This window comes from Lycorma delicatula, chromosome 1 (genome assembly GCF_047948215.1).
Source record: "Lycorma delicatula isolate Av1 chromosome 1, ASM4794821v1, whole genome shotgun sequence".
NCBI lineage: Eukaryota > Metazoa > Arthropoda > Insecta > Hemiptera > Fulgoridae > Lycorma > Lycorma delicatula.
The window spans coordinates 10,290,247-10,305,125 of NC_134455.1; the positions used below are offsets into that span (position 1 = coordinate 10,290,247).

At 28.8% G+C, this 14,879-nt stretch overlaps 1 protein-coding gene across 2 annotated transcripts in view; it reads right to left on the bottom strand.

Annotated features, from left to right (window-relative positions):
* ATPCL (ATP-citrate synthase) overlaps window positions 1-14,879 on the bottom strand; it is a 159,452-nt gene that overhangs the window by 23,374 nt on the left and 121,199 nt on the right. For both annotated transcript variants that reach the window (XM_075368455.1, XM_075368362.1), the window contains exons 8-13: window positions 10,815-10,972; window positions 7,627-7,795; window positions 5,612-5,767; window positions 4,955-5,078; window positions 2,864-2,979; window positions 1,215-1,411 (exon numbers count right to left, since the gene is read on the bottom strand). In XM_075368455.1, coding sequence (XP_075224570.1) covers window positions 1,215-1,411; window positions 2,864-2,979; window positions 4,955-5,078; window positions 5,612-5,767; window positions 7,627-7,795; window positions 10,815-10,972 — 920 coding nt within the window. The remainder of the gene's footprint in view (window positions 1-1,214; window positions 1,412-2,863; window positions 2,980-4,954; window positions 5,079-5,611; window positions 5,768-7,626; window positions 7,796-10,814; window positions 10,973-14,879) is intronic.

A 14,879-nucleotide genomic window follows, 5' to 3' on the forward strand; every position in this document is an offset into this window, starting at 1 on the left:
TTAATTATCTCATTAATCCTCTTTGGCATTGGTTCCACTAACGTAGAACAATGCTTTTTGATCTCTTTATCTCAAAACCAAACCTGCATCACTGAACTAAATAAGGTGAGTTTTTGTGCTACAATTCACTTTCTTGTCTTCTTTTTAGTATGGCCCATAAATTTTCAATGGGATTCAGGTCAGGTCGAAGAAGTTCCCTGGCTACGAGAGCACTCAAATTTTTTGGTTTTTCAAGAACACTTGCTTTCTTTGAAGTGTGTCATGGTGCAAGGTCCAATTGGAAAATGAGTTCTAGGTTCTTCTCCATAAATGGGAATATTTTCTTTGGCATATGTTAATGTATTAGTTCGATTTCATCATTCCATCGACAGGCAAAAGTGCTCCTGGCCCTTTATGTGTAAAACATCCCCAAAACATATATTTTTGGCTGGGTGTTTGGGAGTTTTTGCAGGTGTGCTGGTGTAGTAAGTAGTCTTCCCATCTGCTGATTTATGAATGTAGGCTACTCCCTCCCCTTGGACAAAGAAATGCATCACGTCTGAAAAAATGAACTTTTTTCCACATCTCAATAGTCCAATTCTTTATATTCCTTTGCCCATTGAAGTCTTTTTGTCTTCATAACTTGTGACAGTAACTGCTTCTTTTTAGGTTTCCGAGCAATCCTTTCCACTGCCAACAATCTTCTACGAACTGTCATATCAGAAACATTAGCCCCACTGACTCTCAAGTCCCTATTCAGGTCAACAGCTAACAGTCGTGGATTAATTTCGCTTTTTGTGATTAGTAATTGATCCTGTGTAGGTGTGGTTTTCTTTTTCCATCCACACTTTCCTTTACTCTTTGGAGAGATGGAATCTGTTTTGTTAAACATTTTCATGATTTTATTTACAGTACCTAACCCCACACTACAATCACTGTCTTTGAGGCATTTGTGTGTGTAGGACAGAGCAACAATTTTTGGTGCTTTCTTGGGGTTATATCCATTCTAGTAACTAGAAACGAATAACAAACTTATAACAGAAACTCACAAGGTCACCAAAAACTAACTGACAATAAATTATTAAAGCTCAAAAACCACTTATTCTGTTTGTATATGAACTAACAACATAACCTGAAACACCAAACGGTCTGCCACAAAATGAAAATTTCCTACAACAAAATAAAAATTCCCTTTGTTCAGATTAATTTGTTTGGTACTGCACACATTGATTTACCTTCCAGATCTGTACAATTTTGAGTGAAGTATATTATCCATCATTCCACCAGTGTTACCAATTTTTAAACAACCTGGTTTTATACCTCCAACAGTTGCTGGCCCAATGATCGATACACCTTTTTCTTTGGCCATAAGGATCAATTTCCTAGTCATATTTTCTGGGATGCCTTCAGCGATAATTGCTATGGTTCTAATCTGAAAATTGATAATTAATTAATTTGTATAGTATGTTCATATAATTAAAACAGTTTATATGTGTAAAAGATACATAAGATTTAAAAAAAATATATATAAATTTAGTAAAAATTGTAATTAAATATCAATATGTCTACGATATGATTACAGTTTCTAGGATATTTCCATATACACAATGATTATCAAAAATTGTAAAAATTTTACTAGGTGGATTTTTTTTTAATGTATGTTACTATAAAATAAACAATAATTTCATTGTGGATATTCTTCTCTCAATGTGAGACTTGTGTGAGATTGGTATTACCAGTCTCACATAATGCTCTTTAATATAAACAATATAATATAAAATACATATTTAACCAAAATGGACAAAAAAAAATTTTCTTGCTGTGAGAAGTATTTTTTTTATTGCAATTTTTAAAATAGACCAAAAAAACCAAAAGTTGCAAATTACAAAAATTGCTTGTTATTTGTAGTAGGATAATAAAAAACCACCGAGCTAAAACCTTCAATTAAAAAATAACAAAGTAAGCATAAATAAAGATATTACATTATTAAAAAGAGTGATTCTTATTAGAGTGTATAACTAGAAAAGTACACTGTGAGCAAAATTGGTTTTAAAATTATTTACTGACACATATATGAACTAGGAGATAACATTTATATATAGAAGATTGGAATGTTACATGACACGAACATATTTTTCCATATTGTGACTGGTGATAAAAGACACATCTTTTACACCAACATTATCAAAACAGAAGTCCACGCAAGTTAGTAGTTACGTGTCATTCAGGTTTACCGAAGTTAAAATATTCAAGAAAAAGATCATGGTTCCTGTTTTCTAGGATTTTATAGAAATAGAGACAACTTTATCTCCTCACATCATAAAACTAAGGGTGGGATCAAAATTGGTAATAAGGGATGGTGTTAATAATTATTCTCATAAAAATTCATGTACTCATGCTATTGTTGCCTGAAATATTCTGAAGATTCTGCAAGTTTGATCACTCCTCCCCCTTCCTACAGCATAGAACTTAGTGACTTCCTCATGCCTTCCTACACCTTCAGATGTGTACTATTTACTCCGTGATTTAAGGAGAATGAGGAGTTGAAAATGATAGTCCTGAACTAGCTTATTTCTAGGGCACTGGATTTTTATGCACATGATTTTAAAATGCTTTCATTGAAAAATTATTTTATACACATTAAGTGAATAGAAAAAAATGGTGGAATGATGACTATGTGATAGCCTATAATAGGCCTGCACAAATACTATAATGGCAATAAACAAAGAAAATTTCAATTTTTTCACCTTAAATGTAGACAATTATATTTAGATTTCATAAAAATAAAAAAAATTAGAAATTAGGTTCGCATAAATACCATTCTTGTTTTCAAAAAAATTAACACAAGACAGAATAATCTTATTACTTATCAACCTTCATTTACCTGTGGGAAGTTAAGAGTTTCAACTGTACTGTCATAAGCAGATCTCAATGATGCAAAGTTAACAAGCACATCTGCTTCTTTATGTTTAGTCATTGCATCCTCCATTTTCTTATAGACTGAAACCAAAATTGTTACATAAAATTAAACATGCATTTAATTGTGATCAAATATTTTTTTAACTAATAATATACAACTGTACATATAAATTTTATTGAATTTTAGGGTAATAAACAATTATCAGCTTTAACTAAATTAATGTCATTTTTAATCAAAGTACTATAACACAAAAACAATAACTGTTGTTACTGAAAACATTTTATAAGCAGTGTCTCAAATGAATATAGACTCTCGGAATAGTTATAGCTAGAAAGGAAAGAGGGATAGAAATAATAAAACCATTATCAGCTGAAAGTATAAAAAATCTGTTTTTTATTATTGTCACTCATTGCTAGATTGTATTTTAAATATTCCATAATAAACATGGCTGAAATTCAGTTGTCTTCATACCAATGTATGCGACTTTTGAAATGTTAATGGAAAACTGAGACTGTTAGATAGGTTCAGAATTTGAGCAATAGAAATTGGAACATCACCACTAATGAGAATAACAACTACAAGAATTTGTGACAAATTTGAAGCTAATGGGATAATGGAAAATGTAAATAAGGGCAGTCTGGAAAAACAAAAACCGTTAAGGGCAATGAAAATGTTGTTTTAGTAACAAAAACTTTACATTATCTCCAAAGAAATCTTTCAGGCAATATTTTCGTGAGACTGGTTTTAAAAAAGACATTGCTTATAGAATTTTATAAGCAATAAGCGGACACCGATCAAACATCCCAAACATCTACATGCATTAAATGAAGATGATCCAAACAGAAGAGTACAATTTTATAAATGGTATTGAGGTAAGTGTGAAACAAATGAAGAGTTTGAAGATTTAACTGTATGGTTGGATGAAGCCACCTTTAAACTTAATAAAACATTAATAGGCATTACAGTGTTTATTGAAGTAACACAAATCCACACATAACTGAACAGAAACCTATTAATTTACCAGGCCTAACAGTATGGTGTGGTTTATATTCTAGAGAGATTGTTGAGTCATTCTTCTTTAAGAGGACTGCCTCTGGCATCTCTTACTATTAAACGTTGTAAAATAGCATTATTCCTACTCTACATAACCTTCTTGTTGATGAAGAAGTGTACTGCTTTTAACAAGATACTCCATCCCACTACCATCATGACATTATGGAATTTCTTGAGAACATCTTTCCTAAGCAATGGATAGGATGATGAGGAAGTAGTTTAGAGTTCCTGGCTTGATCTCCAGACTTAACACCCATGGATTTCTACCTTTGGGGTGTTTTGATACAAATGCAGTTAAGATGATACCTTTAGCTACAGGTATAGTCAGCATGTCGCTGTGTATTAACTATTGCCATAGGTGTATTGATGTTAACAGTTGTCCTTTTTATTTTTAACACTTATAAATTTAAGCTAAAAAAAAAAAAAGTTTCAGTATGATCTCATTTCACGGGGAGGATGACGACGACTAAAAACGTTTTCACTGTAACTCGACAATGAAATGTTTTTGGACATATATTTGTATAAATGATTTTATTTCAAGCTCTAGAATCAATTCCCAAATTATTTCCTTTTCCTCCTGAATAATCCTTATATTGACAATCCAATTGAAAGAAAAGAATGGACTGATTGAGTTGCTATTTTTATTTTGACCATAAAGATAATATGGTACATATTAAAGCTCTCAGAGCAAAAAGTTGTAAAATATAATTTACAAAAAAAAGAATATTCAGATTATCATATTACCTTAATATATGGTTGATATGATAGTGTTTTAGCCCTGGGAGGATTTTAAAGTTGGAGTGATTTTTTTTTCTTTTTGCTAGCTGCTTTATCATTCAAATGCATAGGTTATAAAAAAGATTTCATTACTTTTGTCACTTCTATGCCTTTTTGAGAGAAAATATTGCCAAGTGATGTCATGAGTTAGAGAATTTAGACGTTCAATTTTGATGTCATAAAATTAAAAAATACTAATACTTAATGCCAACGAATAAACAATACCTGGAATCAAGACTTCTTTGTGTCCCCAGTAAAACTTCAGCTTGTGATCTCCAGTAAAGGGATATACAAGACAAGCAACTGATGGTTCAGTTCTCCGACAGACGAAATCAAAATCTAACATACTCTGAAAAAATATACAAAATAAATCAATAAACAACTTTATAGTATAATGAACATACAATATTTTCAATCATCCATTTTTTTTTACAGCACACATTTTCCCAAATGTTTAATAAATTGTATTGTTTATCAATAGATTTCTTGTGGATAACATTTGCTAGAATACTTAACCTTACCTTCCAATTTAAATAACAACACTAATTGATTTATTTATCATTTAAATAGGCAATATTTAAAAAAAAATTAATTGTATTTACAATTCAAAAGTAATGTTAACCACAGAATATGGAATTATTAAGAGAACAAGATGTGTAAAATAAGATATTTTTGTGACTTTCAACTGTGTTGTTTATTAGAAGCAATTTAAACACATATCACTCAAGTGAAATATCCAAAAAAAAGTTAAAAATACCTAATTTGCATTTTGTATGTGATCATGACATTCACATAAAATTAAATATGTTAAATCATAATATGACTTCAAACCATAAACAAAACATAAATACTTAATTATTGTACATTTTTACTTATACTAACCTGAACTGCACGAGTCTGCATACCCCAAACAATAGCTTTACTCTTGTTGGTAAACATTGGCTTTGAAGTACCAGTGGGTACAGCAGGTGAACTTGGGATCCCTCCAGTTGGGCTACTTAGACTCTTGCAATCCTTTTGTTGGGATGCTGCTGCTCCCTTAAATAAAATCCACGTATATATTAATGAAAGATTATAGAAAAAAGAACATTAAATTCTGATTAACAATTTACTCAATACAATAATTTAGTTAAATAATTTAATTTCCAAGTTGAAGTAGCAGAAGTCACAAATATTACTAAAAATGTGCCATTATTTAAACAAACAGTTATACAGGAATTAACCCTTCAGTGAATATCTATTTAATATGACTAAAAGACTGCCTGAATGTATTTTTCTTCTGATTTGATAGATTTTGTATTTAAATAATTTGATTAGCAATAATTGTATATTTACTGAATTTAAATTAAATCTTAAAGAATAGAATTAGAAATACATAATAAAAAAATTACTTTGAATGAATTAGTACTAAAAACCCTTCCAAACAAACTAATAATTATGGCACCAATAAGAGCTGCCCTACCTATTAACTACATAACTTACATTTTGTAAATGACCCACCTTCATTGGGTAAAGCTTTCTTACCCGAAGTGAAATTTTTTCTGAATCAATTTAAAATCTCAGAAATATCATCATTGTCATTGTTTATAATTGAACCAAATCAGTATATATCTAATATATAACTATTTTATTATAAATATATTACTACAGGCACTACAGAGTTTTTAAATTACTGAAGAAGAAACTATAAATGAGATGCCTACTGTTTCATTTATGACACTGAACACTAACATGTAATTTAATCTACTTACATAACACAAAAAAAAATTTTTTTTTCAAAAATATATTTAGATTTATAATTTCAATAAAGAAATAAATAATCACCAACATTTAAGTTATATGAGAACAGTATTAACTCTTGAATACATAGAAACATGGATGGAAATAACTATCTTATTAGTTAGATGAGAGATAAACAAAGCAGGCAACATAAAAATATTTGACAGGTTATTTGATCACAGCCAACAACCAGTAAAAAAACATTATTATTCTATTCTTTACTCAGTTAAAGAAAAAGAGAAAGAAAGATTCAAAATAGTAATTCTTTAAGTTGGGGGAGAATCATGTCAGGATGTCTGGAAATGCAAAGTGTATAAAAAACCAGAATGCACGGTCGGTTTAATCAACTGTTTCCTTTTTTTCATATTTTAGTATATAAAAAGACTGTTTATAAATAAATAATTAAATAACAGTAAATTTTTATGTGATTTTGATTAATCACATAATTACTATTAACTAATTTTATAATTAAAACTAATCTACTGGAATTCTATAATGGAATGGACATAAATCTACTACAGAATAGTAGCAAACATATGGTTAAGTACAAGTGAAAATCATTAATATACAGAAAAAATTTAACATTTAGACTTTTTTTAGTGTTGCTACCTTAAAAATTTGTATTTTACTTATAAGATGGTTTTTTAGTTTATCTGAAATTTTATAATATCCAAGAACATTTAAATTAGATGTTAGCTTAGTCAATAAAATTTACTTGAATGATAGAAACTCTTATTACCTTTCTGATCTCTATAAAGTCAGATGATAATGGTAAAGAGATTGTAAAGAAGTTGCAGCAAGTTCATAAAAGCAATTTCAAAGTTCTCCATCAATAGAATTTGATAATGCACTAACATAAAGTAATAATAGTTTAGGTTGTCAATTAATTAGATCTGCTATCACATTTTATTTCACAACTAAAACTTGTTTAATTATATGAAAAAGAAACTTACACTTTATGCTGTATAACTTAAAAGATTTATACAAGTTATTAATACCAAGATGTAAGAAAATGAGACATACTAAATGAAAAACATCACAAAGCTGCAAAGGAACTCTTCACTGTTATACAATCAAATGATATACAAAGTTATACAACATTATGTAAAGAAATGTACCTTATCCTGACCTCCTGGGAGAAGGAAATTAGCAGTTGAAAATTCTTGTTCTGTTTCTTTAGGGATTGGTCTTTTTCCAAGAGCCATACCGACAATAGCGGTCATATGTGTTTCTGGTCCAAACACATAAATTGGGATTCTTAATGTTTTTCCAACATCCCGAATAATCCTTGAATAAAAAATTTAACAATTAGAATATAACAAAAAAAAGACAAAACTATTAATAAGAAAAAATAACAAAATTAATATTTCAATTAATCACTACTAAAAAGTAGGTTAACCAAAATTTCAAGCTGAAAATACACATATTCCTGATTTTCATTAATTCACTACATCTTCTTTTTCTCTTTTAATAGACAACTTTCAGGAGTAATATGATTTCATATAAAAATCTGACTATTTACTATATTCTTGGCATACACAATTTGATTGCAATAACAAATTTCAAAACCATCAATTATTAGATTTTTCTGAATACACAAGTTTTTTTTCTGAACTAAGGAAATACATTATAAGAAAATAATGTACAAAGTAGTTTATGGTCAAGGGAGATTTTTATTTCAGAAACATGTCTAACACTCAATATTTCCATGAAATGGAAGGTATGATATTAAGAAGATTCAGTACACTTTGACATTAAAAGTATATATGAATCTTTGGACGCAGAAACCAATCTTCTCATTATTTTATTTTATAACTACTGTAACAAAACCCAGAAGAGTTGTGAAAATAATATTAGAAATAATTTTCAGTAGTTCCAGCAGCAATCCTTATAATCTGTTTCTGGACACTTTTATTGAGATAAATTAAAAATAATGAACAATGCACATATTTCTAATAATAATTCGATATGCATAAGTATAAATAATAAAATAAACATCCTCAAAATAATAGTAAATCATCAGTTTGCTAAATGCTGGGATACTTTAACATCTTTATAAGTTTTATTTATTTTTTTATTATTATTATAAGTCGAGAACTTCCCAATGGAAGACATTAAGCATTCATGATTCATATTTCTTTCGCTTGGCATTCTTCTTTTTCCCCAACAATTCTTTCATTCTTTCAGAAAAAACCTTCCGTTCTTCAGACCATTTCGACTGATGTTGTTTAGGCTTCAGAGCTTCTGGTTTAACTTCCCATTTATCTATTTTATTTCTGTATGTGTTTCTGTTTATGATCCCCTCCAGTGTAATTCCGGCGTTTTATAAATTTTTTCGTGTTTCTGCAAGCCAAGGGATTGCAACTTTTAATGATGTTAAGTACGCGATTATTCTTTTGGTCAGTTGGCTTTCCGGCAGCCTGCAAAGGTGTCCGAAGAATTTTATTCATCTTTTCCTTGTCAGTTTCGATATTAGAGTACGTTTCAACAATTTCGTTCGGTTGTAATCTGTATCCTTCTTCAGTTTGTCTCGGTCCCAATATTTTCCTTATAATCTTCCTTTCCTGTTTCTTTATTTCATCTATTTCGGTTTTCCTATTCAAGGTCAATGTTTCACTGGCATATAATGCTGTGGGTTTAATAACTGTGTTGTAATGCCGGATTTGCGTTTGGCGGGAGAGGGATTTCTTGTAGAGATTTTGCACTAAACCTAGAGCTTTCCTGACCTTCTGCAGACAGTTGAATTAACTTGGTTTCTCAGAGCTATTTGACATAATAAATTCTCAAAGGTATTTAAAGCGAGGGACTTTATTTATTACTCCATATTTTGTGTTTAAATTGGGATTTCTATTCTGGAGCAGATGAATACTGTTTTTTCAAACGAAATTTGTAGTCCCACTTTTTCTGCGTTTCTATTTGTTTTATCGCAGTCCGTTCGTCTTCCGCAAGGATTGCCAAATCGTCTGCAAATGCCAGGTAAGGAATACTTAAATTTAATTTTGCGAATCCCAATGGAATCGGTTTTCAGTATTTTTGGTGTTTGAGTGTATCTTCCCACTCTTTCATCACTTTTGTCCAACGTGATGTTAAATAGCAGGGGGGACAGTACAACCCCTTGTCATAGTCCCGCCTTAATTTCAAGGGGGTTCTGAGATTTCACCCATAAATTTTATTTTAGATTTAGTTCCAGTTAATGTTTGTTCTATTAATCTTCGAGTTTTCTGATCTAGTCTCTAGAAAAGAGAGGACTATTTTTCTATTATATAGTATATAGTAAGGCCTCCCTTAACTGAGATGACTGGCCGCTGTGGTTGAGTAGCGTCTCTACCTTTTATCTGGTGGTTACGGGTTCGAATCCTCCTCACGCATTGCATCTGTTCACTATGCCACAAATCATTCCATAATTAGCCTCAGTTAAAAAAAGTCTGAAGTACAGTAAAACTAAAAAAACGTTAACTGAGGTGCTGTTTACTACATGTATGAATTTTCTTATAGCCTATTACTGAAGAAGATTATTCATTGTACGTAATTACTATTGTATAATAACTAGTATTGTATACTTAGAGCATGTGACAGTACAGTTTCTGTTATCTACTGTACTTGTAAAGATCGATTTATATTTTTTGATTTTATATCTGCTGTACTGTATTACAATGAAGTACTTGCAGCAATTTATTGTTGTTTACTTGCATGTATTGCATTGTGTTATAATTGTTTATAATGGCTAGTTGTAGCAAAGATATTACTAATACAAAACATAAACAGGTGGTAGTGTCAATGAACAAAAAATTACATGCAATTAGATTTTAAAAGTTTGGTATCAGAGAAACAACTGTTAATGAGTGGAAATGGAAAAAAATAAGAAATTGTAGAATACTGTTCAAAAGTGCCTGAAAAGTTTTTAAATAAATGATCTATGCTGAAGAAGCCTGTCCAGGAAGCTTTAGAAGATGCAATTTCCTTGTGGTTCAGGCAACAGAGAATCTTTGGAGTACCAGTATCTTGCCCTATTTTGCAAGAAAAAGCTATTCAACAAAAAAATTGAATGGTTCAGATAGATTTTCTGCCAGTAAAGGTTGGCTAGAGAAATTTAGAAATTGTCATGGCATAAGACAATTAGCCATATCAGGGGAAAAATTATCTGACTGCTGCTAATTTTATCAAAACATTTTGTGCTCTTGTTCACTCAGAAAATCTGTGACCAGAAAAAGTGTATGACACAGATGAGACAAGATTAAGTTTTAGAGGCCCTACTGTAATTAAAAAAATAAAAAATAAATAAATAAAATTAAAAACATATATTTACCTGAGTCCTTCCTGGTAGTTAGGTCCAGCTCTTCTCACATAAATTGACACCTTGTGCTCTAATAACTTTCCTTGGAATTCTGTCAATGCAGTGACAATACCCTTGAAAGTAGCTGCGACATTAGTGAAGTTGGCAATACCTCCACCAGTAATAAGGACCTAACAGAAAAATAATGTGGAGTAAGGTTTTTAAACAGAAAGTTTGAGTACTTTTTTAAATTTCTTACTTATTTTTCACGGCTAAAAAAACTGCACTTTACATTGTTATAAATATATTTAGGATAAATAAATATAAATAAACGAACTGTGGTCAGTAGTCAGCTGTAGCCTGATCATACTAGTTTTGCAGTTGTCTCATTAATTGGGAAACATAAAACCTAATTCTGAGTTGACAAGAATATAATATTCATTATAAAAAATACTTCATTCAAACAACTATTTTACATTTTTTGTTGTTGTTATCAGTCATTTTACTGATTCAAAGCTATTCTCCATTTCTTTTTGTTTTATGCTGATTTTTTTAACTTCAACATAATTAATTTATTTTACATCCTTAGTTATTCATTTAATGTAATGTAATCTTGTCTTCTTCTGCAGTTTTTACTGTTGTATAACTTTCTGTAATCAAACTAAATAAACCATAAAATATCTTATATAATGGAAACCAGTTGATCTATTCATCTAGGTCTAGTTCATTTTATTACAAGATTTTTCTATAAATCTCTCTCTCTTTCTCTTCCAATTTATCTTAAAAGGTTTTCATTTTATATTTTATCAACTACCTAATTTCCAACATCTTGCTGTAATATTGTGTTTCAAATAGCTATATACTTTTCCTGTTGACCATACTTACTTACAATAGTGTGACACTATATAAAATTATAAAAAAGAATCTTTGATTTTTATATCTGTTTGATACTAGCAGATTTATTTTTTACATGAAATCTTTTTTTTTTTGTGTTAGTATTTTTTTGATCTCTAGCTACTTCATTGATTCTTTGTAATTTTACTACCTGAAAAAAGATTCTCCAACTTATGATGTATTATGATCACTATCTTTATATTTAATTCCTCATCCTTTATGTTTATGATATTACTTTGTTTACACTTATTTATTTTCAAACTGAAAATACTTCCAAGCAATATAGTTACAAATTTCAGAATTATTCCCAATTAATTTTTGTTTTCTGTAAAAAAAAACAATGTCAACAATGAATCTTAACATCTATTTTTATTCTTGGTTGGTTATTCCACTCTCAATTTACTCCCTCAATACATGTACACAAGTTAAAAAGCAAGAGGAAGAGTTTACATCCTTATCTCAGTTTTCCTTTCTGAATCATGATGTGTCAGGCTATTTTTAAATTTTGCCTGTGGTTCAGCCAAAGGTTTATAGTTATAAATCATGTGATAATCCTTACACCTACGGAATCGTTGCAACATATAATGCATTGCTGAGTGAAACTGAAACTGCAATGAATAATGTGAAAAAATCACCAAGGCGTTGGATGATATCACAAGCAAAATTTTTATTAATAGACTTTTGTTTCTAAAATGTCAAACCAAGCAAATTGTGAAAAAAAATTTCTGCAAAGGCATTACAGATTTTTTTATTTTTAAAGTAAGGTAATAAATTTCAGGAAACATTCTAGCAGAATTAATCAGTTAAAATACTGAAAGGCTTTGTTTCAAAACAGTACAGAAGAGATTATTATAATAAAAAACAGTAAAAGTAAGAGAAAAAGGAATTAGTCATGGAAATTCCACCACAAAAGATCAACTAAGTAACAATAATAATGGCCTCTTTTCAGAGCTGTGGAATGAATGTAAAAAAAATATACTACACCAATGTAGAATACATATATATATATATATATATATTTTTTTTTTGTTGAAAATTCAAATAATTCATTAACACTGTGTTAATAAAATTTAATATTATATGAAATATAAACCACCAAAACAAAGAAGCAATTTTCATGTCATCCTGCATCTTCAGTAAGTATTGAATTAATCAATTACACTATACAAAAATTCTTTTAAAAATTTATTTTAATTCTAGTTTAGTTTCTTTTTTTTTAAATTTTGCAGTATTATGAATGGATATCAAATTTTGCTGTTCATTTCTGCAATGATGAAATCTTTAGTAAAAGATTAATATGATTATTAATGACCCTACTAATAAATATCTAAAAGTAGTTGAAATTTTAATAAAAAAATTAAGATCAATTTTTAATTAAAATAATTTAAAATCCCATTCTAGATTATATCCTTTTGAACCGATTGCCTCTAAATTAACTGGATTACCAAAAATTCATACATTAAACATCCCAATGGTACCATTAATTAAATTTAAATTCATTCTGTTATATTATATCCAAAATAATATATAAAATTCCTAGCAATAAAATGAATTTACCTAATACATTTAATATAAAAAACAGTTACAAATTAGTAAATAAATTTAATATCTTAAATGTAAATAAAGACACTAGAATGGTTTGATTTTCTTCCTGTTTAGCCTTTGGGAATCACTGTCAGGTATAACTTCAAAGGATGAATGAGGATGATATGTATGAGTGTAAATGAAATGTACAGTCTCGGGTCAATCATTTCTGAGATGTATGGTTAACTGAAACCCAACCACCAAACAACACCAGTATCCACAATAAAGTATTCAAATCCATATAAAAGTAACTGCCTTTACTAGAATTTGAATGTTGGAACTTTCGACTTCGAAATCAGCTGATTTGCGAAGATGCGTTCTTCACTACACCAACCCGGTGGATTACTATAACGGTTAGTTATGACAAAACTAACATATATCTTAGCATACCTATAGACGATAACATCAAAATAATAAAAAGTAAAATACATTTAAAAAATAAAAAAAACAAATAAAAAGTAAAATAATACCATAAAATAAATTAAAAAGTAACCGAGAAGATCCAAAATTGATTAATAATGATACCTATTATTATTATTATAAAAAAATATATGTCAACAAAACTATTTTGAATTTAATAAAAAATATTATTCATTTAACTATGGACTTTTTTTTTGTGAGGGCAAAAATTTGCATTATCACCCAGAACAAACATTATACAACATTACAAAAAAAATAAAATATATTTTAATAATTATTAAATGGTCGAATGCAGATGCACAACCTTAAGAAACAACAAGATATTCAATAACATCATTGTATTGCTTCCTAGAATCTTGGATGTTAGCTCCTATTTAATTTGGATAAAATACGTTGATGATATTCTCATAATATATAATCTGGTAATAAAATATGAACATCTAATAATATTAAACAAATCAAATTCTTATAATGAAAATTTAAAAATCACGTTTGAAATAGATAATAACAGAATGTTAAATTATTTAGATGTCAACATCAAAATAAACAAGTACAACCAAATTGAAATATCAGTATATAGAAACCCTACATCTAATAATATAACAATTCATAAAAGATCAACCCCATTGGTCTTATAAAATTAACACTTATGCAAATATGATTAATACAGTATTCAAATACACATAATAATAAAGAAAAGGTAAATAATGAAGTAAACATTGTAAAATATATAGCAGTTGAAAATGGATATGATACATTTTAATTAATAATATTTACAAAAAACGACTATCAAAACACAATAACAAATTAACTACCTTACAACCACTACATAATAAGACACAAAAGACTGAAAAAAATATACATAAATTATTTATTCACTAATAATTTCATTAAAAACATTACTAAAACTAAAAGAGATATATTTAAATCACTATTCAAACCTAATAACCACATAATAAAATATTTAAAAAACATAACATCTGTGAAAAATTTACAAAATTAAATCTAATGATTGTGATGGTATTCAAAAAACAAATAGATCCTTTAAAAGTAAATTTCTTGAACACTATAGAAATTATTTAATATTGCAGACCATCTAATAAACAATAAACATTATAATTCTGATATTAACACAAACTTAGGAATATTAGAGATTAACAATGATGAGATAAAATTAAAATTCATTGGAGAATTATTACA